This window comes from Vanessa tameamea, chromosome 9 (assembly GCF_037043105.1).
Source record: "Vanessa tameamea isolate UH-Manoa-2023 chromosome 9, ilVanTame1 primary haplotype, whole genome shotgun sequence".
Taxonomy (NCBI): Eukaryota; Metazoa; Arthropoda; class Insecta; order Lepidoptera; family Nymphalidae; genus Vanessa; species Vanessa tameamea.
In genome coordinates this window covers 7,241,769-7,265,190 of record NC_087317.1, presented here as the reverse complement: position 1 = coordinate 7,265,190, position 23,422 = coordinate 7,241,769, and the positions used below count along the sequence as shown (strand labels likewise).

Genomic DNA, 23,422 nt, shown 5'->3' with positions numbered 1-23,422 from the left:
GAAACGGAAGACTGTCGTGTCATCTAATTAAACTATATATATATTAACAAAGTTACTCATATTCTAAACACCTACTTAGATTAATACTCTCTTGTTATTGTTATCAAAAACGCGACGTATTTGTTTAACATGTTGCAACGTTGTGCATGCGTCACTTCAAACATTATTATCTAGAATAAATATGCCGAACGTTATAAATACAATTTTTCTGTTATGATTCTACTAATAAATTGTATTTTAGTGCAAAGTTTTATTTATAATACTTAACAAATTTATTTTTTATAAAAAGGTAAGCAACACTGATTTTATCATTCAAATGCCATTCGTTTTTTTTATGAATTAAGATCAATAAGATTGCGCTGAACCATAAGAGCTTTATACACAAAAACTTAAATCATATTTTAAATACTATAGTTCTTCACGTTGGTATTTGGTAAATTGAAGGAAAATTTGTTCTAAAGTTGTTTGTAATATGCTGTAATCTTCGACGTGTAATCCCCTCTTTGCTTCCTCCATGATGCCGAACATTCTAGACCAAGGCATGCTGCGGTCTGGCAAGTAATAAGTAATGATACCCTGGTATTCCTCCCTGAAATATTAATGTTTATTAAATTTCAAACAAGGACAAATATATCGATAACAGTACATCGTTCCAATCTTGTAGATTTGTAATATTTCAAGAATTATTTACTTATTGTTAGGTCAAGTAAATATAAGTATAAAGAGCAAATACTTTTTGTCTTTTTAATAACTAACGACTCGCACCGGCTCGTACGGGTGCAATGCTTGTAGTAAATATACTACAGAATGTCTTTTTATACAACGTTGACAGCTTTTTTTGTCATTAGACAATACCAATTGCTATGTCCCTGCATTTTAAATCTGTAATATGTTCAAAAATATTCATTTCAATTACATACTGTAAAGGGCCATATTGATATATATTAAAAGCACAATATATTTAAGGTACTTAATTGGATGAGGATTAATGCTGAATTGCTTAAAATCACTTCGTAAATAAGCCATTATTTCTCGTAAAAAGTAAAGGATAAAAATGGTTATTTATATGTACAGTATTTGTAGTGCATTATTATGATCTATCGCGTTTGGTTCAGCCAGCGTTGACAATGTAAGCGCACAAAAATGTGTTTAATTACATTACATTAGAAACCTCTAAAATTGTCATTGTTTTTCTACTATATTATGCATGTGTTATACATATTACCCTTCCTCTTGAATAATTCTATCTATTAAAAATAACCGCATCAAAATTCATTACGTAGTGTTAAAGATCTAAGCATATACAGGCACAGACAGACAGCTGGAAGCGACTTTGTTTTATAATACGTAGTAATCATAAAATGTCTTACATCAGTTTGACATTATTATACTGCGCGTTGACATAATTCTTTACAGCTTCAGTTCTCTCAGCAGCAGAATGTGTTGTATCATTATCCATTTTTATTTTTATCGTCAAAGTAAAACCTGTAACAAAACATATATTTAGGTTTTGTTGTTTAACTGTTACTAGCTAAATATTAAGTATTCTAGTAGGCATATTTTTCTTTCTTTCTTTGTGTTAATGATGTTGGTGTTTATATCATCCATATCGTAAAAAGAAGATATCGGCATATATTTACCGTTGTCCACAACATATTATGTTAAGATAGGCACATCGAATGAAAACAATAGCAAATACAAATACCTTCAGAGTATTTATTCTTAAGATGTTGCGGCGAGCCGAGACACTGAAAGCGTCCGTTGACCATGATGGTGAGCCTGGAGCAGAGCGCCTCGCATTCCTCCATGCTGTGCGACGTGAGCACGAAGGCGCGGCCGGCGCGCCGCGCGGCTCTAATGGCGCGCCACACCTGGCGCTTGGCGGCCGGGTCCACGCCCGTCGTTGGCTCGTCCACGAAGATTAGTCGCGTCCGACCCAGCATCGACACCGCTGTGCTCAGTTTGCGCTTGTTTCCTCCCGAGTATTGATATACCTTAACACAAAATACCCCAAGTTCATTTACAAAAGTGACCGCCATCATTAAATACACTACTTCAGCAAGCATCCTGGTGCATGCTGTGTACTGATGACATAGTTCTTATCGGTTGAAACGAACTAGAGATTGAGAGTAAATTAGAATCGTTGCAGCAAAAAATTTAAAATGTTGATTTGAAAATCACCGGGATTTTTGACATATTTGGTTGATAAACCTAATTATTCCCCTTTTTTTCTAATTACACGAAATTTTATGTCCCTACTAGTATTTTTCGAAATGTCAACCAGTTAAAATATTTTAAAAGATGGTCAAATTAAGCACGCCAATAGACTAACAATAAGCACTGCATGTGTTTCAAGTCAATGAGCGGCGTATGAGACTAAATATTTTCCAATAATTTATGAAATACTTGAGAATACAGAAATTAATGGAATTTTTTATATAATACTTTTATATTTATTATTTTTTTATTGTGAAACAAAACGATTCGTAATTTGTGAGCAAAAAAATTAAATGGATGCTTTTACCTGTTTGTCAAGATGTTTGGTAAATCCTAGGGCGTTGGCGAGTGTTTCTATGCGTAGTAGCGAATTGTAATCTTTTAGTCCACGAAACCGTGAAAACAATTTTAAGGTTTCTCGACCCGTCAATTCACCGAATACTGCATCAAATTGTGGACAGTAACCTATTAAGAACACATACCTAATTTTACAATCTTTCAATCAATAGACAAATTTGCGACATATTTGCTTATTAGAAATAAAGCACATGTGTTTTATAAAAACAATAATAATCAATAAATAATTATATGGTATTGTGTTTCAGTTTTGATTAATTTAAAATATCTACCTATATTTTCGTAAACTTTGGTAATATTCTGTTTAACGGAGTAACCACTGACAAAAGCGTCTCCACTAGAGATCGTTTCGTCGCCCATTAGCATCTTAAAAGTTGTAGTTTTTCCGGCTCCGTTAACTCCTAATAGACCAAAGCATTCGGCTTCACTGACAGCTGTAAAAAGACGTTGTGAATGATACACGACCCGATTTCCATCGAAAACATGATTAAAAACGGCTATTGTTTAGTATATAAATAAATATAACTCTTACTGAAAGAAATCTGATCCACTGCGAGATTGTCCTTATAATATTTAGTTAAACCGCGAGCAACGAGCGCAATATCTGAAGATTTGTGGTTAACGAGCTGTGCGTGTTGTATTTCTTCCGCTACATCTGCATCCAAAGAAGATTCTTCCACTGGTGGAGACTTCTTTTGACGTTTTATTAGCTACAAAGAGTCTATAATAAATACATGTTTCCTTTTTGTTACATCATACATATATACTATCTTATGGCGGTCTCAATAAAATTCAAAGTTACCTATATGGGAATAAAAATACGAACATATATTATTTTGTTAGCCATTTACCATATACACATTCTAAATTGAAAGTTTTACATTATATACATATCGCATATTGCATGAATATACACTAGACAGATATTTTTGTAAAATCCCATGTTTGTAACATAGTATACGGCAGCATTACCACCGATATAGTAAAAAATTCCCTTAAACTTACCCTTTGAATCCAATTATATTCAAAAATCATTAATATCAACCATAAGACAGCACCGGATATTAGCGAGCAGATGATGTAGCGCAGTATGCCCGGCTTTTCCCATTCAAAGTATGGATTTTCAGGAACTGAAAACATATTAAATTTACATAAATATTTGTAACTAAATTGGTCGATATTTAAGCTCAGCGTTTAACAGCCGTTGCGTGATTACTGTATAAAAAAAAAACAGACAAATAGGTACATATATGTATATACCTAATGATTTTTCTTAAATTACGTTTTTAATTGTTTTTTTAAACAGGAACTATATAGAAATATATTCATTAAATTTACATAACAAATACTTATATAACAATATTTTACTAATTTGGTATTTTTTTTATCTACGAAATTAAATTAAAATTTTGTCTTATCTATATTAATAATGAGATAAACAGTTCAGCTAATATAATTTTAGCAATAAATGAATAATATGAACTTGTGCGTAAATGCGTATATATAATATTTCACTTACTGCAACATATCTTTGAAAAGTTTTTACACAATATCTCCATAGTACACTCCTCGCTATCCGGCAGAATTAAGCTCGAGTAATCACAGTATTGCATGCAGGTATACTTCGTAAGTCCTACTTGGTTTAACAACCTATACAGGAATATAATTACATTATCGTATAGTTATATAAATATATTTATGTGTTCAGATTATCTATTCGGAAATAAAATTTACAAATTTGCTATAAATTAAATAATATTTCCAAATTTGTAAATATGAAATATTTCTACTAAATTATTCTGATGACAACTAAAACTGAAACATTGGATTTGCAATAATTATGCAGTTATAAGTATATAATAGTTATGTATTAAAGAAGTGAAAGATGATCGAAATACCTTGCAGAGGTCACTACACTGTAAAGTGGAAAGAAGGGTAGAATGATGTCTAGTATATCTGCTGCATCCCTATTATTTAGCACAGACAGTGATTCAACTATTTGACTACCAATTAAACCTGAAAAAAACATTTATGTGATTTAGGTTCAATGATAACAATGTATAACATTAATATTCAAAAAAGCATGATCGTGATTTTTATTATTTTATAAGATTTATGAAAAAGTATGATATTTTTTTAAGACATAAAATATTTTTCTTAATATTTTTTTTATGGAAAAAGGTGCTATTTCCAAGACACTGTTATCTTATATAGATTTTTAATAAGAAGCAAAATCAACAGTTGGAGCTATTTACATAATTACAGATATACACTTTTAATATAGATTTTCTTATAGTAAGTAGGCTGAGAGATCGTTGTAGGTGAGAAGATAAGGAATTGAGTTTTATTAACACTTAAGCTAATTAGATTTGTCAACATACCAAATATAACATTGATGAAAAAAGTTATAACAAATCCGAGAGCAGGTCCAGTGAAAGATAGAGAAAACAAATATTGCAGTGGCAACATCGCTGCTCCGTAAATCATTAAACATAAATACAGACGCCCTGCAAATAAAAAAATTATAAATCAAATAAATATCCGTACCCTACTTACAGTCTCTCAGAAGAACTATTTATTTATATTTATTTATATTTTTTGAGGTTTTATTATTTATTACGTCACCAAGATTCCACTTAATAATTGTAGCGGATCAACAAGAACGATAGTATTTATATAATCGCAATACTACAACTGTTAAACTCGTAAAAGATCAAAATCAAAAATTTACCTAGTTCGGTGGCATTAGATAATCCTATGACGTTGAAAGCTGCACAGGAGATGATGATGGTCAAAGAAATTATTAGGAACCAGAACCAGTCGAAAATGAAAGCAGACCCCCACATAACCACGGGCTGTATGCCCGCTGCTCGCTGCAACAATTTTGCTCGCGAAATTCGCTCCTAAGAAACAAAGAACATTTTTTATTACTGTAGTGTTTTTAAAAATAAAATCTGTTTTATATATAACAGCTAGCGCGTATATGTAGATATTTAGGTATAATACTGATGCTAAGGGGTCATCCCAGCCCATAGACTTTAGTACTATAGGTAAGCATCAATGCGCCGCAAGCCATTCACACTAAGATATTACGTCTAGTAGTTCTACTGGCTCACTCACCCTTCAAACCAGTAAGGAACGCAACAATCCTCAGTATAACTTAAAGCAATATAGAGACCTAAACTGATGGAAATTCTTGTTTCTTTAACTTATATATATAAATAAAGCTTTTTTTAAGTTTTACGTGAACTTATCATCAACCTTAAGTTATTTTTTTTTTACAAACGTCACGTTCACGATTAAGAAAGATCAGGATTAAGGTACATTTAAAATGTTTGTTATCAATAAATGATTAGTATTTAATTACCTTTATATAAAACATGACGTAAACTGCACTAGTGATAGCAAGACTGTTACCAATACAAACAGCAATTTGCATGGATACCAAAGACATCATTAATTGCATATCGCTCTGAAAAAATATATTATTTTAGCAATGCGTCGTTTCGTGGAAACTCACAGATCTAATAATAAAAAATATTACATTATCGTTATAAGTAGCTACTAGTGGGTAATTGGAAACATTCAGACTGGCTTCGGGGTCGAGACCTTTAAGTATTGCTGAATGCAAGGTAGCCAATGAGGTAGCTACGTCGTGAAAACCGAAGTTACTAAACCAAGCTATGGCCTTATCTTCATAAATTGTTGCGCCAATTAAAAGTTGGTTACGTAGCGTGCCCAATTCAACTGAATCTGTCGTCTGTAAAATAAAATACTTATATAGTAATACTGTTGGCATGAATATGTATAATACTATTATATAGATTCTATATAATCATCATCACTTATCATAGTAATATAAGGTCTTATCTTATGACATTAAAAGTTTGCCCTTATTCAGTTGAATATTTTAGTTTTGGCTCGTTCATTAGTGTAGTGGCAAGCTTATAAAGCCGCATCACATCATGGATTTGAGCCAATAAAAAGTAATACTGGGTTACGGAAACCATGTAAGTTGGATTGCCAGCGTGCACCTTTGTTTATGTCTGTTTCTGCGGCTAATCTGCCGTGATTAAAATCATTTAAAAGTAAATTATCATCGAATGTTATTATTATCGACTAATCATAACGCACACAATAAAATATACACAATATATTTATATATTTGTGATAAAAAAATTGGAAATTTAATCAATATTTTTAAAAATATATTCATTTTAAGAATGTATTAAAATCACCAACCCTTTCTAGATAGTAGTCGTCAATGCTCTTGTCATTCACTATTGTAATAGCCATAGAATCCATATTAAAACTATTAAACAATTGTTCATATCCTGCCTTTGCTATAGCACCTATTGAAGACCAGTTACTTCCATTAAAACTTAAAAAAGTTTCCGTCGCAACATATCTGAAGAATAAATATTTATAAAAAATATTTCAATAAACTTTGCTCTTAATATCGGCCGAATGAATTAATTTGCTAAATTGCGATGTAATTTATTTAATTTTTCTAAAAGCAAGTCTTGTCGGATTTATAGTAAATCGAAATATTTTTAATGCTAATGTAAGTTTAGTTACCTGACATTAATATAATATAATAAATTAAAATAATAGATATATAATAATTTAGTTTAATTACATGTTATAAATTTAATTTATTGGCATTAGGTTAGAATGAAACATTAATTAATTTGGTTAACTTTTAAGCATTAACATAAATATAAGAAAATATGCTTACCCCTGTGCAAGAGTTAGCGGCCTTTCAATCACTGTTCCCCGTAGTGACACAAAATATTTTAATATGCCTAAACTTATGTTTATTTGAATAACGGGCACTAGAATTTGTAACAACATTATTCCCCAAGAACGAGTCCATACTAAGAACAACTTGACCCATACAGCACTGACATGCATCCAAAATAACAGAAATCCGGTTGCACTTTCATCACTACTGTCTACTGCAATAAAATTCAATTATAAATTAATATGTATATCATAACAGAATCTTATTGTTGAATTCTAGTCGAGAATCAATTTTTATTAAATTAAAATCGTGTTCCATACTAGTAGAACGTCGTGAAAATTTGGGTATGTCCTAAAATATGTGGATACAAATTACAGTATCAATAGTCTATACCCGTCCAAATTTACAGTTGGTCACGTACAAGAAAGTTATATTGTACTAAGTATTTACTAAATATTATTGTAATAAAAATGTAACTCACAATGATGTAGGGATAAGTCATCTGCACTGCTAGCTTTCCCGTCAGATGCATCTGCAATTATAGTCGTGTCTTCTGATACCGAGTGTATTTCTACGTCAGAGCCAACGCTGTTAATATAATTGAAACAAATATGATAAATTTTTATGTAACATAAAGAAAACTTATCCGTTATCAGTAGCGCCATAGAACTTAAATTAAAAATAAAAGCATTTGATAAACATCTTCTGACATAAAAAAAATATATATTTCTTACGACATAAAAACATCTTCCAGTGTCGTAGCAACTAAGCCGTAATCCTGGAAATTGATGATATCTGCTTTCTTTTCAAGATCATTGAGCATGTCTTCAAACACGTGCGAATAATCATTTGGTAAATTATAGGTGACCTCAATGCCTAAAAATTATATAACATTAGTTAGTTATGAATATTCTTCTTTTTATTTATGTCGTATAAATAGGCAGATTGGCACATAGGCCATCTGACTAAAAGTTTTACCACCCATCGACATTAGCTATAGACGAAATTTTAACTATAAGTTGCATCGTCAATGCAGTACTAATTTTGGGAACTAAAATGGTATGTCCTTGTACTTGTAATTACACTGGCTCACTCAGCCTTCAAACCGGAACACAACAATATTTAAGATGTATTGCTGTGCGGTGGTAGCTACGCTAGTATAAAGCCAAATACAACATCAATTATTCTTAAATACCTACATATTACAACAATTATCTCTCTCAAATAACAAAACAAATTGAAAATGCTTAGATCAATTCTCGGACTACTCAATTGGAGTACTATGAGTACTCAGAGTAGTATTTTCAAATTCAAATCTAAATTATGATTCATTCTCACTTGATTGTTATATGTTTGAAGTGCTTGATTTTGATTACAACGTTATCGCACTTTGTCATATCTAAAAAATAGGATAAGTGTTTCAGATCAATATGACTAATTATTGTATTATTAGAATATCTTTAGGCTGGGTTATACTTTATAGGCCTGACAATATCTACAAACACAAAAATATAAAAAAAACAAACCACGATCTTCTTTAATCACCGTCCCTGGTATATATTTGCTAATGAGAGCAGTACAATATTCAATTTGGAATTGTTCTTTCTTAATAATCACAAGAGTATAACCGACGCCATAATGTTGCTTCAAGAAGTAAGGGGAGCCAACGCATTGCAGACGACCACTGGACATAATTGCTACTCGGTCACCAAGGAAGTCAGCCTCGTCCATGAAATGCGTTGTGAGGATCAATGAACGACCTTAAAATATATGTTTTCATAAACACAAAAGTATAAAATTATGTTCTAGCATTGTCATAAATATGCTACTTTAACTCGGTTCTTCGTATATGTTATATGCAGTAACCATAAAAATACTGATAGTATGTTTTTCGTTCGTTGAGCGTTTTAGTTCTTTGAGCCACAAAGATATACAAGCGGTATTCTATCCATACATCCAGGTTTTCAGATTGGGGGTGCTTAACCGGATTTGTACTCGGAGCTCGTTAAGCTTTACGTATTTAGTCCACTGGAACGTCTTAGGTTGATTTAACTAAATTATTTTTTGCGATATGAAATATATCAACAAAAATAGCAACGTAATGGAGATATTTATAAATGATTACCCTTCTTTTCTTTTTGCAGCAAATCCCAGAGGGCGCGCCTTGAAGCGGGGTCCATACCAGAGGTCGGTTCATCGAGAAGTACGACTCGCGCGCCGCCACATAGCGCTATTCCTACGCACAGACGTCGCTTTTGACCACCAGATAACCCTTGCGCAAGGTAATGTCTCTACATATGATAAAAAAAATCTAAGTCGCAGTAATCAAAAAAAGGATTTAATATTCGCATGTAGCAATATATTATGTTCTTATCCTTTATCATCGCCCAGATTGCTATCTAAATATATCCATTTGTTATTACTCATTACAAAGATACGTCTACGTCTTTATTTCTTTGGAATTTATTTTTATTTATTCTCCAGAATTTATTAAATTCTTCAAAATAAGCACTATGGATATAAAGACACAAATAAGCACCTAAGTTTTGACTATATGTTTTTGTGATTAGTTTCTGAGTTAAAATATTTTTTTTTCAAAGAGGTAACAGACCCAAAAAAAAAAACTATTTAACAATACACGAAAGCCTATCATGGTGACAAGAAATAATTGTTTGCACAAATTCCGATTACACAGGCCTACAACGATTTTGGTGCCGTCTTACGTGGTGATATCAAAAATGTAATCAGTTTTTTTCTATCAGCTCTAGTTTCTGAGATAAAGAAAAATACAGTTTTCAAAAATATATATGTTTTATCGTCATTAAACATCAAAAAATTGTCTTTTGAGTGATTTTGTAGAATGAAATTGACTTGGGCTATCTCTCATGGTTCCCCAGCAATAGTCGGCCATCATATGAGTATTCCACCTTCCTTGGTATCGATTCTCCATCGTTTTTATGTCTTGATGGAAACCTTCCCTTGTTCTTCGCTTAAATCTCCTAAATTATATTGAAAATGTTCTAGATGACTATTGAGATAGTGTGATTTTATGCTCATATTACAGCCTAAATTTTTAAAACAAACCAGCATTTCTTCTACTAATTGTACATAGTTATTATCCAAGGAAATGTTGTGCAACTGCTACAATAGACTTCCACGCAAACCTTTCCAGATCGTTCATGGAAGTCTCAAAATTAGTAGTATCTTTCATTAATTGACGTATTTGAGGTCCATCAAAGATACCTGCTTTTGGTTTTTCAGTACTTAAAGAAATATTTTTTAGTGAAATAAACTGAAAACATTGACCATTTCTGTCGAGAGCCTTAACAAATTGCTTCATCAGCCCTAACTTAATATGGCGGGAGAACGATTTTTTATCTTGAAACTAAGGTTAATTTATAACATTTCTTTCTCCAACAACAAAAGTATTTCCAATGGCCAATTTTATTTCTGTCCAATGATGTGATTTGGCCATTTGGATTTGTTCACGCCATATCATAGGTTTCACTCCAAAGTTTAAAGACTTAAGTGTCCCTTTCTCCCATTGTCGCAAATGTTCAACGCAAAGTTTACATACACTATGAGGACTTACACTTTATCTTGGTGTCGAATTTCAATATCAAAGTAAACAGAATACAAACGATTTACAGTGTCTGTAATCGATTTTCGCTGATTTTTTTCAGTGACTATTTTAGAAAAAACCGGGAAAAAATAAATGAGGGTAGTAAGTTAACTAGAGCTGATGATGAGTTAAAATGACGTATGAGAATATATTGTACATTACCTACTTTATCAACCACAGACACAAACAAACCTGCACCAAAAAAATTTTTGTTTTTTGTAGGCCTGTGTTATCTGATTGAAAAACGGAGCAGTCCTCTTGTTACAGATCATCATTATCATATTAATGCATAATTATCTGATTACTATAATTTAACTGTTTCGATTACCTACCTTTTCCTGCATCTCTAATCTATCAATAAGATTATCTATTTCCTCGTTAAGTTCTTTGCCAGAGAATCCTTTTAGTCTTGAGAAGAACTCTAAATGTTCTCGGACTGTAAGTTCATTGAAAAGGACATTGTGTTGCGGACAGAGACCTATGTGACTGCGAGCTTGGGGCGCCTGCGTGGACATGTTGTAGCCCGCCACCCAAATATTCCCTTTTGTTATTTCAACGTTACCTAGACAATTGCAAGAATTAAAATCATCTTTTAAAATGTTATGACAATTATATACTTTGTAAAAAGTTTGTTTACCTGTTAACATTGCGATCGTTGTAGATTTGCCAGCCCCATTGTGTCCCAACAAGACAGTAATTTGATTATCATAAATATTCAAACTCATATTATTTACTGCAATGTTTTTTCCATAAACTTTCGTCAAATTCTAAAAAAAATACCTGGTTGATTTTGGCGATTTCGTATAAGCGGCAAACAACATAATCAATGGCAATGAAATAAATATTTAACTTACCGACATTTTAACTCCAATTTCTAAACCTTTAGGATCCTTCTCTTTAATAGTATCAGCAACATCAGTAACATTAGTAACTTTGTAGACTAAAATACAAAAATAAAATTAAAAAATTCAATAAAACAAAATTTGTTAATAGTTTTTATAACTTTATAACTATTACGTTATAATTACGATGAATTTTTAGAGGATGATATTTATACAAACCATCTGTTTCACGATCTGACGAACACCAGAAGGACTTTTGAATTAGAAAATACCAAGGTTTCGGCGTTCCTAACGGGCCTGGCAGAACTTGTTCCAAATAAAGTGCTATCATCATGTACAGTATTGTGTCCACCAAGAGAAATACACAAACATGACCAAATAACAATCTGGTTGAATCCACCGAATGCGTTGTAAAAAAATCTCCCCATTGCAAACCTGTACCAAATATATCAGATTATCATTATGTTGGCAACAGTTTAACAAAATATTTAAAAAAAACTTACCTCCAGTATTTTCTTTGCTTAACATGATTTTAAAGCCGAGGGACATAGCAGAATTGATACTAAAACATGAAAGAGCTTGGACTGCAAATGGTATTTCTATGTCCAATCCTAACAGCACAGCCGGGATAAATGACATAAACCAAATAACGCCTCCAAATAGCGCTGCCATACTGCCTAAAAGTACAAAATATTTACTCTCTATTAAAATTAATTTAAGAATCGTTTCATAAACAACGTACAATTAATATTGCTTCTAGAATAGAAGATAATAAGATATTAGTCTTAATATTGAATATAAAATTTAGTAATATAATGATTTGATCACAATTATTAAGTTATAGTTAAACGAGCTCATGTTAAAATATGTATTATATTCATATCATGTATAAAAAGCAGCTGATATTAGCATATATTTATAGTTAGTACTATACCTTTTGAGAATAAACCACTTATCATAAAGCAAAAACATATGGTGCAACATATATATAAAATAATGTAGAAATATAGGACGGTCCAAGGGGTGTTAGTAAAAACGGCATAATCACTGAAGCCTTGCTCACTTGTAAACCAATTTACCTGGAAAAAAAATGACCAAGAAGTATAATAAATATTTTCCCACAAACATACATAATTTTCAATACAAACAAATAAAGTAAAATATATTTTAATGTCATTATTTAATTTATCGACAAACCTTTAGTATAATCATGAGAAAGGCGGATGTTATAAACAAAAATATAAGCTGTTTAAAAAACCAGGCTGTCCAGTGTAACCAAGCGGGAAGGCCCATTATTTTCATCGTTTCCTACAAAATAATTTAATTCATTTTACATTCATGAAGACATAGGTGAGATAGTTACTTATAAAGAAATTTAATTTGTTACCTTGAGTTGAAGTTCTTTCTCTATGGTAATAACGCGTATAATGTTAACAGCTGTGTAGCTAAAACTCAACATGAAGAACATTGGGAATATCAATATTAGTGCTTGCACAGCAACGTCATTAATGTATGGTGCATGAGGATATCTTTGGAAATTAACATTGAAATTTTCCATATTTATATTAGTCAAACGAGAAATTAACTCCATTGATATGGCGTGCTGTATAGCAATAAACATCTCGTTGACGTAACCTAGAAAGATAGCAAAGATTCGAATAAAGTACTAAATAAAGAATGTAAAATTAATATATTTATCATCATATGTATAATTTATACCTGGCTCATTGCCTCCCTCCCAAGAATAAGGAAATCTCGGACCAGGTAACTCCATATATGGAAAAACAGCATCTGTGTGCCAGGTTCGCCCTCCGAGACCATGGAATGAATTTAAACGGGGTCTTTCTGGAAATCTAAGCGCATACGACAAGTCTTTCGGTAAAAAGTTTATGCCTAAAAATATAAAATGGATTATTTTTACTACGTTAAGTTAAAATTATTTACACTTAAGCATGACGAAATTTGTTACAAACCTAATAAGCTGTCATCAAATTCTACAGCCGCTATGATCTCTCGAGTTGCTTGTTCGTTCTTGTAAATACTTCTCAATTCTGAGCTCTTTCTGTATGCCTTTACGCTCACAAATCTTTTTGCAATCTCAAGAATAAGTGTATTATTTATTTTTTCAGCTATGTCAGGAGGTATCTCAATAGGTATATCAGGAAAGTCAGGTTCTTGTACAGCTATAATTGAGATTAATTCTTTTATGTTGTGAGTAAATAGATTTACCATTGCATTTCGAATTACATCATCTAAAACTGGACTTTGCGGTGAATATGCTATTGACAGTTCCCTAAAATTAAATCCCGCCCTAAAAAAATAAAAAATAAATAAAACATCGTGTTAACATTGAATCAAAGGAGAAAGAGAGGTAAAAAAACTTACATAACAGGTAATGAGTAATTCAAAGTATAAGCGTTTAAGGGTGGAAATTGGATTGTTGTGTGTTTTTCTGGTTCTATCTGTTGTCGTAGAATAAGAATTAGAGTCATTGTTAGGGCAGGTAGAAATATTTCTAGGAAAGTCTGAAGCCGATGCCGCCATTGTTGCAAGAAATTCTTCCACATCAACAAACGAAACTTTGTCCAAGCTTCCGCTGTTAAAGCATTTTTTCTCACCTTCATTATCTGATGAAATAAGTTAGGGAAATTTTCAGTTTGATGTCTATTTAACATCATCTACTACTAATACAATAAGAATTAAACGTACGTAACCGCGTATAATGAGAAAATGTCTGCCATAGGTGTTTTTTTAGATGGTAGTATAGTATATAAATCTTATAATAATAATCGTAAGAACCCGTATGAAGTAACAGCAGGTTACAGTGTTTTTTGTTTATAAATAGTAACATTTTTCTATATTAAATCTAATATAATCTAAACCAATTTTGCTTTTTAGATATAAGATGAAGGCAAATCCACGTATCAAATACTATATAAGAATATCAGACCATTTCATGATTTTGTCGGACTAAATTCAGTCATTTTAAGCATAGCAACTATTGTGTAGGTCGTCAGAAATCACGTGGGCGACGCATCTAACAAGTAGCTCTGTTAATTTGCTTATTAACCTAGACACGGCGTCGGAAGTGTTCTAGACTGACTTTGATCTACATTAATCGACAGAATGTACCTAAAATATTTTGGCAGACAAAAATGTTCTATTAAAGTAAATTAATAATTATAATAATTAAAATAATAATCTTAGAAAGTTATGAATATTGTGATGGACATTTTAATAGAATATTGCCCAATTAAGTAAAATAATCATCAGCCAGCCAATTCATACCATATTATAAGTTAATTTTAAAATACTGCGGTACTGAGATATCTTATGCTAAAAATTAAGAATATTTTTCTTCGGTCTGAGTAAGAAATGGGTTCTAAACATTTTTTTTTTAGACATTAGATATTTTAAGAAGTCTGACAACGAAATCGTCATCAACGACTTTCCATTTAAAAAACGAATCTTCTTTAGAATCTCTAGCTATGCCTAATGTCTCTGTCTAAAGTCTCACTTACTTTCGGCAAGAAACAAGTAAGGTTATACGCGTCGTTTTAGCGTACGACAAACTCCTGTCAAATATAAATGATGGATCGGTAAAGTAGGGATTAAATAGTTTTTATCTGGATAACATCCATATACAAATATAATATTAATAATAATTATTTTTTAAGGATTATTAAATTGTTTTATAAACGAATCACATCAATTGAAGTTTTACCTTAGGTAAATTATATTTTTAAAGCTTATCTTTTTGGTATCGGTTTTAATAATAGACATGGAAATATTATTCCACCACACGTTATTTTATATTAATCGATTCGAGCAGTGCATACCATGGATGATGGAATGTCTGAAGGCCTAAGTCAAGCGAATATCAATACATTTGTATTGATATATGCATAAGTTATTTATATCTACATTATATATCTACACCTACACCTGACGTTGGGGACATATAAAAACCTGTCTAGGCTCTACTATATATTTATCAAATATTCTATCGCAAAACAGTAATACTTAGTATTGTTGTGTTTCGGTTTGAAGAGTCAGTTAGCAATTATTGTTATAACGTATACAAAGGACATAACATGTTAGTTTCCAAGGTTGGAAGCGTTTTGGCGATGTAGAGAATGTTTATTTTACCTTATCTATGGGCGGTGACCACTGACTGCCAGGTGACACTTGCCTTTCATTACTTATTTTTACTATTTTACTTATTACATTAAAAATACTTTTAAGAAAAAAGAATAAAATAGCATCACCATATTTTCTGATACAAGGGCGAACATAGAGAAGTGGCGGAGAATTTTAATTTATATAAGCAGAGTCAAACAAACAATATTTAAAAAATCATACGTAAAATTTAGGAAGAACTAAATATTGTCAATTGAAATTAACTAATTGGATACCTTGTCTTAGAAAATCGAAGGATTTTTAAAATTGCGGTTTATCCAAAAAACCTGCATTTACATAATAAACGAAAGCTGCCATGACGTCGAAAGATGTCACAGTTGTTTTAATAAATATAAGATTGCCAAGACAATAATAATTAACATCTAGCGATTAAAGGAAATAATATAATCCACTATTATTATTGATTAAAAAACCAAGTAAATATAATTTCAAGACAACCGAATAACTACCAAGATTGATGGTAAAATATCAGGCTAAACATTCATGTTGGTGTTACGATTATAGCTATATATATTCATTTTGTAATAATAATAAGAGGTTTTCCTCTATTTGTTTTTATTCTCATACTCATTCATTCAAAACTCCTATACGTGGAACTCCTATAATTGGTATGGAACTCTTGTACCATCATTTAGGTAGTTTTGATGAAAACGTATGCTATATACTGTGTTAATAAGTTTTATAAAATTGTCAATATTCCTTATCGGACAAATAAACATATTGCAAATAAATATCGGCTTTTTCACTTTGCAATAAATTGCACCAGTAGCTACATCCGTAGGTAAAAATTATATTCTTCGCTTCGCTTCTCTTCAGGAGATGTCTTGGAATTCTTTACTCCATGCTACTTCAATATGTGCAACATTTCATCATAAACATGGAAGTTATTTACGATACATTCCATAAAAAAATATAAAAATAGATTAAGCAATTCGAAAGTAGTGCTTCTCTGGGATTGAAACCGAATCGAACTCTACCTACTTTTCTAACATCGTAATACACGACCACCAACAAGTTTTGTTTATAATTGTTGGTATACTATAAAAGACACCTATATTTCTTTATATACGCTTACTAATTGAAGTATTATAATATTGCGTTTTTTTTTAAATTTGGTAATCAATTTAAAATGAAAACATATAAAGTTTTGACAACTTACCGCTGAATAAATATCACCTGTGACTGATTTGCATTGATTTTTAAGCGATAATTGATATTCAACTTACTTTTGTTCGTAAACAACAAGTAAACAAAATGTTTTTTTTTTGTAACTAAATAATACAGCTACAACTCCTTGCACTAGAAAAGTATAACTAAACACTGTTAACTACCACTTATATTTTAAATAGGATTCCAAACACTTCACAGCGTTACGTGGGCTTTGCACTGAAAATGTACTGTCGACTTCATGCACACTTGTCGAATAAACCAACGCCGTAATAGCACTCAGTCTGTTATCATAGAGATATTAATTTTGTTCAGTACGTATACTGATCGAATCACACATATGTAATTTTTGAAATAGATAGTATTAGATAAATTCGTATTTGTTCAAAATTATTTTTGTTCAAAAAACAACCGTTCACTTTAAATATTATTTTGCTTAAAGCCATTTAATTTCCAAAAATCTCATAACGCTCACACCTAAAATTGAAATCTGTAATTTATTCAGAGTCTCAACCTGATATGGTATTATATACTATATATATATATAGCATGTCACTGAGTTTTATCGTAGTAATAGTCTTTGAAAATTTCAAAACGGATTTTGAGATAATAAATGGAGGTTTAAAATTTAAATCAATATCAGTTGAAATGTTTCAATGATAGTGTTGTGACCAGATAAATGAAATTACTGTCAGAAATATTACATATTAGTAAAAAGTAGTAGTAGTCTTTGTCTAAATCTCATTGTCTTTGATTATTACGTATATATAGGATCTGACAGAAGGCTGTGTTAGATTAGCCTCTATGTAAATACTAACTAACAAAACTAAAAACTGGTTAGTGATAATTATAAATTTACAAGCAAATATTTTTTATTCTTTTAATTACCAATTTATTACGTTAACAAATAAACCTGAAACCATATTTTTTACATTTTCATAACCGAAAACAGCTTAAAAACAAACCTTCATTTTCAATAGGAGGAATTGACGCACTATGGCACTGATAAAGCGAAACATTTTTCGTTTATCTATCCAGTAATCATTATAAATATTGATTTATCGATACCACTTAAACATAAAACAAAAACGAAATAATATATTTAGCGGACAATAGTAGTATTAAAAGTAATATTAGTCTTATTTTGCATTTTCGTTGAATAAATGTCATTGACGACAACGCTGCCACATCAAATTGTAGGGGAGCCCACGATGCTAAATCGGGATTTACTCGAGCGTCACCGAGACATATTGGACTGCGAAGCTTAGTTGATAAAAAGAAAAAAATGTCATATAATATATACTTTTTCATCGGTGGGGGAAACGGCTATAGATTTTAAAAATGTAAAAGAAAAGAAACTATTGTATGGACATACTCGAGCGCGTCAGATATTGATATCATCCATGTCCTACGTATTTTTAAAAATGTATGTATAGTAATCTGATTGTTTTCATGATGGGGATGGTCGTACGTCAAGGTTGAAAATGAAAAAAAACTAATTTAATCGAGCGCTTCAGATTTTCGAAAGGGATGTTGAGTGAACCTATAAAAAGCTCTTATATGATAATCTGACGACTTGGACGTGACGCAAACTCGCGTAGAATGCGCAAAAAAAATCGTCATATTGAAATACTCAAGCGCGTCAGATTAAGATAGGTATATATGGTTCATCTTTATGCCCTTAGAATTTGTTTTTTTTTTGTTAAGTCTTTGATCTTAAGTAATTAAAAAGCTCAGGAAATAGCATGCAAATCAAAAAGTGTATGTTTTTTTAAGTAGAAAACTTGTATTTACAAGAAAATAATTATAAACAACCAAATTTTTTTGAGTATTTTTTTTCAATCATCATCTTCATCGGTATAATCATCTTCCTCATCTGGCTCGATTTCATCCTCAGATTGCGTATCTATAACAATAAAGCATTAAAATATTTAGCAATATATATTTTTTATGAATAACGTATTTTTTAATTATTGGCGAAAAAATTTACCTGATTCTGGAGTATCCTCAAGAATATCAGGTGTTATGACAACATCATCATACGCTTTGGGCAATTGATCCCCTGCAAACCAGATAATTTCCAACTTTCCGTCGACTACTTTCCATCCGTAGACCGTTGGTAAAAGATCAATATTTTTTGCATTATGGGCATTACTCCACATGTATGCAATGAATCTTGTGCGTAACACTTGTTGGAGTAACTCCGATTGACAGGATGGCAAGTTACACGCATCGTAATTCCGGATACTAAACAAAGAGAAGGGTTGTGATTTCAATCAATCAATCAAAAAATCTTTATTTGGACATACACATTTCACAGATGTCATTTCATAGAAATATATACATACAAAATAACAAAACACACAGAGAATGTAATGCCCAAATTGGTTAAACATTATAGCATTGTGCGTGATACAATTCGGTGATTTGATTTGATTTGATGAAATTTTCGGTGAACCGGTTTGCTACGACAATATTCTAAAATGTTTATACACTTTTGTAATGTTTCTAATGTAAATTCAATTGTTTTTTGCAATGTTGAACCACAAAATACACACTTTACATTAATATCACTCATAGTGAATATTTATAAACTTTCATTCACATAACTTACATTAAAATCATAAAATGACCACAAACGTTGGAAATACGTTATAAATCATGCCACGAACGAGTCTATGCGATCAGCTGTCATGCAACAGACACCAGAGGGACGGAGTGAGAGAGTAATAGACAGAGAGTGATTAATAGTGAATAAAATGTAAAGCTTGAAATCTAGCTAGCTAAGACGAACCGGCAAGAAACTCAGTAGTAACTCTTTTCCACCACTTTAATTACAGAGCTTGTCAGTAAAGTACGATGAAATTTGTATATATCCGGCCAAGATATCAATAAATACTATATCCACGTTTATTTTATCTTTAATATAATATTGTATTAAGTAATATGCCTCATTTATCAATGTTTTTTTGACATCAGCTTTATTTTTTTAAAAATAACAGTGTAGTCTTCTTAATAAAACGAATACCGTGCCTCAGAAAGGATTGCGAAGTTGGAAATTAGTGTTATAAGTTTATCCTTTTTCCTCATGTCTATACAATGAGGTCTATATATCTATAATATTGTTTAAAACATATTGTGAAGCAACTGTAAGTATACCCGCTTTATTAAAAAAGATCCCGAAGGGAGTCTCGAGTTCCAAGATTATAAATAGACCGGACAGCCCTTTTTTGTAGAATGTAAACAGTTTCAATATTTGTAGCGTTACCTCGAAGTAAAATGCCGTAAGATACTATGAAAGTAACCAAAGTATAGTAATCGAGCAGTATCAACATCAGTTACTTTAACTAAATTATGAGTTCATAAATAAATAAATACAGTTAAAGACACTACGGTTTTTCTTTTAATTTTAGATAGGTTGTAGATTAAAATATATAACTATAAATATATATAAATGGTACTTGGTTCAGAACTTAAAATCATAAAAAATATATATAATTTTATTGAGAACTTCTTATTTTTGAAATCGGTTAAAATGTGTTTTATAATTGTAAAAGTATTTACTCGGTTAACGATGTTATTTTATAGAAATAGCATGAAGTTTAAAGCTTAATATTGTGCGTTAAGCTTGATTTTCATTCCTGTTTTTCTCAAAAATAATATAGGAATACATACCTATATTTTTTATCAATATAATCTAAAGACGGCAATCACTAGGAAATAACATACAACTCATTTTTATGCATAGAACAAATATAAATTACCCTGAATTATATATTTTTTGAAAATATGCATTTTTAACAAATAATTAATAATAAAAAAAAAAATAGGACTGTTTCAACAGAGCCTATGAAATCTATTTAATAGAAAATGTTAGACCTTTGTTTAGTAACTGATAAATATTTGGCTCACAATTCCTTTAAAAAACTCATGAAATGGCTAATCCGGAAAAAACGCTCATAATACCGTAATGTTTCAGCTTTTCGTTTCGTGAAACAAAAACGTTTCGTGCTCTACACAATCAAACAATTTGGATAAATCACAAAACACACAAATAGCATTCTGTGATTTCTCCCATGCATCGTATAGGTATAGGTATGTGTAATTAGTTTTGCCACTTCAACATCAGTTGTAGTGTAATAGTATTTATACCAAAGTGAACTAGAAGTTGATTTAACATAATTGTTTTAAATATTTAGTTCAACGATAGAAGTATAGAAATAGGCCTATACTTACAAGTATCGCTGTTGTCTCCACTTTAAAAAAATAGTAATAGCTTAGTACATTTTAATAAATCAGGAAATGCATCCGAGCACTTGTTAAAAATTAAGACTATATAGAGCGACATTATAAATAAAAGGTACTATGCACAGAAATACCCTATAGGTCTTTATTTCATTTATCATTGAAAGAAGTTTTATTTTTCGTGGCACCGACGCGAATTTCTTGGACTTGACCAGTAAAACCATATTTTTATATTGTATTATAAAAAAGATTTTCGTTGAGACGATATGTTAATGATAACCTGTATCAAAATTACCTCTTGATTAATTATTTGTATTATAAATGTAATATTAATTTATGTACTTAATAGATAAAACGTGATAATAATTTTAAAGAGGGTATTTTTATTCATTAATTACTGGTCATAATGAATCATCGGTAGATAAAACTAAAACTCAAATGATGACGATTAGCCTCTTCTCTTTCTATACTAAGTGTAAAAGTGCTTTAGAATTTTGCATTATCCACATAACACATATTTATTGTGGGTACTATTAACAAACCTCGCAAGTTTAAATTAATCTTGTACATGAAAAATATTAATCTACAATAAATTAATAATTTTGATCGTGGCCGCATAAGTTCAGATTATAACCGGAAATTCTATACCATTAATGCCCGTAACAACTCGTTAAGTATTGATTCCCACTAACTGGTGTTTAACTTACCTAATTTATATTCCAAAATAAAACATTACAATATGCATAGTTATGTCGATTAATTATTATTATTTGATCCAATAATTAAATAGCGAGGAACGAAGGTTGCAGGGGGATAAGATAACCCTTCTCTGAGGAAATCCCTCTTTCTCCTATGCTGTCCTCCACCGAGTACAGTAAGGGATGGGCCGCTGATATGATCTATCTTCACTCTCGATCAGTGTTTTATTGGGTGGTGGTATTGTTTGAAGTTTTATTGGGTACGAAACGCACATAACTCCGTTCCCGCGCAGGGTTCCGGTTGCCTATCTGAAGATTTCGGCTGCCTAAAAACGAAAGAGTGTCATCTACATCGGGAAGTTTTTTTTTTATGATAGTGCGATAATATACGTAATCTACTACCAAGAAAAGATTCACTATACGGATTATAATATATTGAATCGCACACTAAGAAGTTATACGTAGTAAAAAAAGGAAATAGATAAAATTGTTTTGTAATTGTGTTATGATAAAACTATATTGATAAAAAGCATTATTTTTAAAAGCTTTTATTTAGCTTGCAATGTAGGTATGTATATATGTATGTGGAATCTTGCTACTCAATTTTGAAGCAGATATCTTTAACCGATTTGGCTGAAATTTTGTATACACGTTAAGTTTGGATGACAATACACGATTAGCCGCTTGACGTCATTATAAGTCCAATATGGTGGAACATTCGAGATGGCAGAATAGTTATTTTTTATGCACTTCTGCAATATACGTATCAAATGATAGGGCTCGATGTGAGTAATTCGAAAAATAATGTGATGTAATTATAAATGCAATATGGTGGAACATTCGAGATAGCAGAATAGTTACAAAAATATAGTCACGGAATCGTGGAATGAAGAATGCTGCCACTTATATTATGCTGGGCTTGCACAGTACCTACACAAAATGCACGGTAGTACTGTGGATCACGCCGTTGTTTATTTAGGCAAGAAGCTCTTTGCTTCTGGTCAAGCATACCTGGCTTGAAGTAGGGTAAAATCATTAGGTTTTTTTATTGAAGATTTAGATTGTTCGAAATTAACCGGCAAACGACCTTGCAACAATGATGCGTTGAATAAGATGAATAGACTCAGACCTAGACAATCATAACTAAAAAGTAAAAAATAAATTCAAAGTAAAAATACTTTTTAAAAAAAGCTTTTATTTAAATGCTCTAAAAAGAAGTAAATAAAATTTTCCTTTAAAATTTTAACTATCAATTTATAGCCTCATTATACACAATTTCTTTAATCATAAAAGCTTTAGCCTATGTTACTCGTGGATAATGTAACTTCCG

At 31.1% G+C, this 23,422-nt stretch overlaps 2 protein-coding genes across 2 annotated transcripts in view; one reads left to right on the top strand and one right to left on the bottom strand.

The window, feature by feature from the left end:
• Positions 1-23,422, top strand: part of LOC113395046 (mitochondrial dicarboxylate carrier) — a 134,098-nt gene that overhangs the window by 37,648 nt on the left and 73,028 nt on the right. The window lies entirely within an intron of this gene.
• LOC113395008 (phospholipid-transporting ATPase ABCA3-like) lies at positions 17-17,418 on the bottom strand. Its single transcript, XM_026632518.2, has 31 exons — positions 17,142-17,418; positions 14,168-14,409; positions 13,756-14,093; positions 13,502-13,675; positions 13,170-13,417; positions 12,980-13,090; positions 12,717-12,861; positions 12,286-12,459; positions 12,002-12,217; positions 11,795-11,880; positions 11,578-11,707; positions 11,273-11,502; positions 9,444-9,609; positions 8,845-9,078; positions 8,053-8,194; positions 7,800-7,906; positions 7,313-7,532; positions 6,817-6,982; positions 6,119-6,334; positions 5,942-6,046; positions 5,306-5,477; positions 4,956-5,081; positions 4,473-4,590; positions 4,094-4,224; positions 3,580-3,704; positions 3,107-3,284; positions 2,847-3,008; positions 2,525-2,682; positions 1,706-1,994; positions 1,371-1,485; positions 17-589 (listed from the first exon to the last, which is right to left on the bottom strand). The coding sequence occupies exons 2-31, from the start codon at positions 14,404-14,406 to the stop codon at positions 409-411; spliced, it is 5,202 nt and encodes a 1,733-aa protein (XP_026488303.2). The 5' UTR covers positions 14,407-14,409; positions 17,142-17,418; the 3' UTR covers positions 17-408.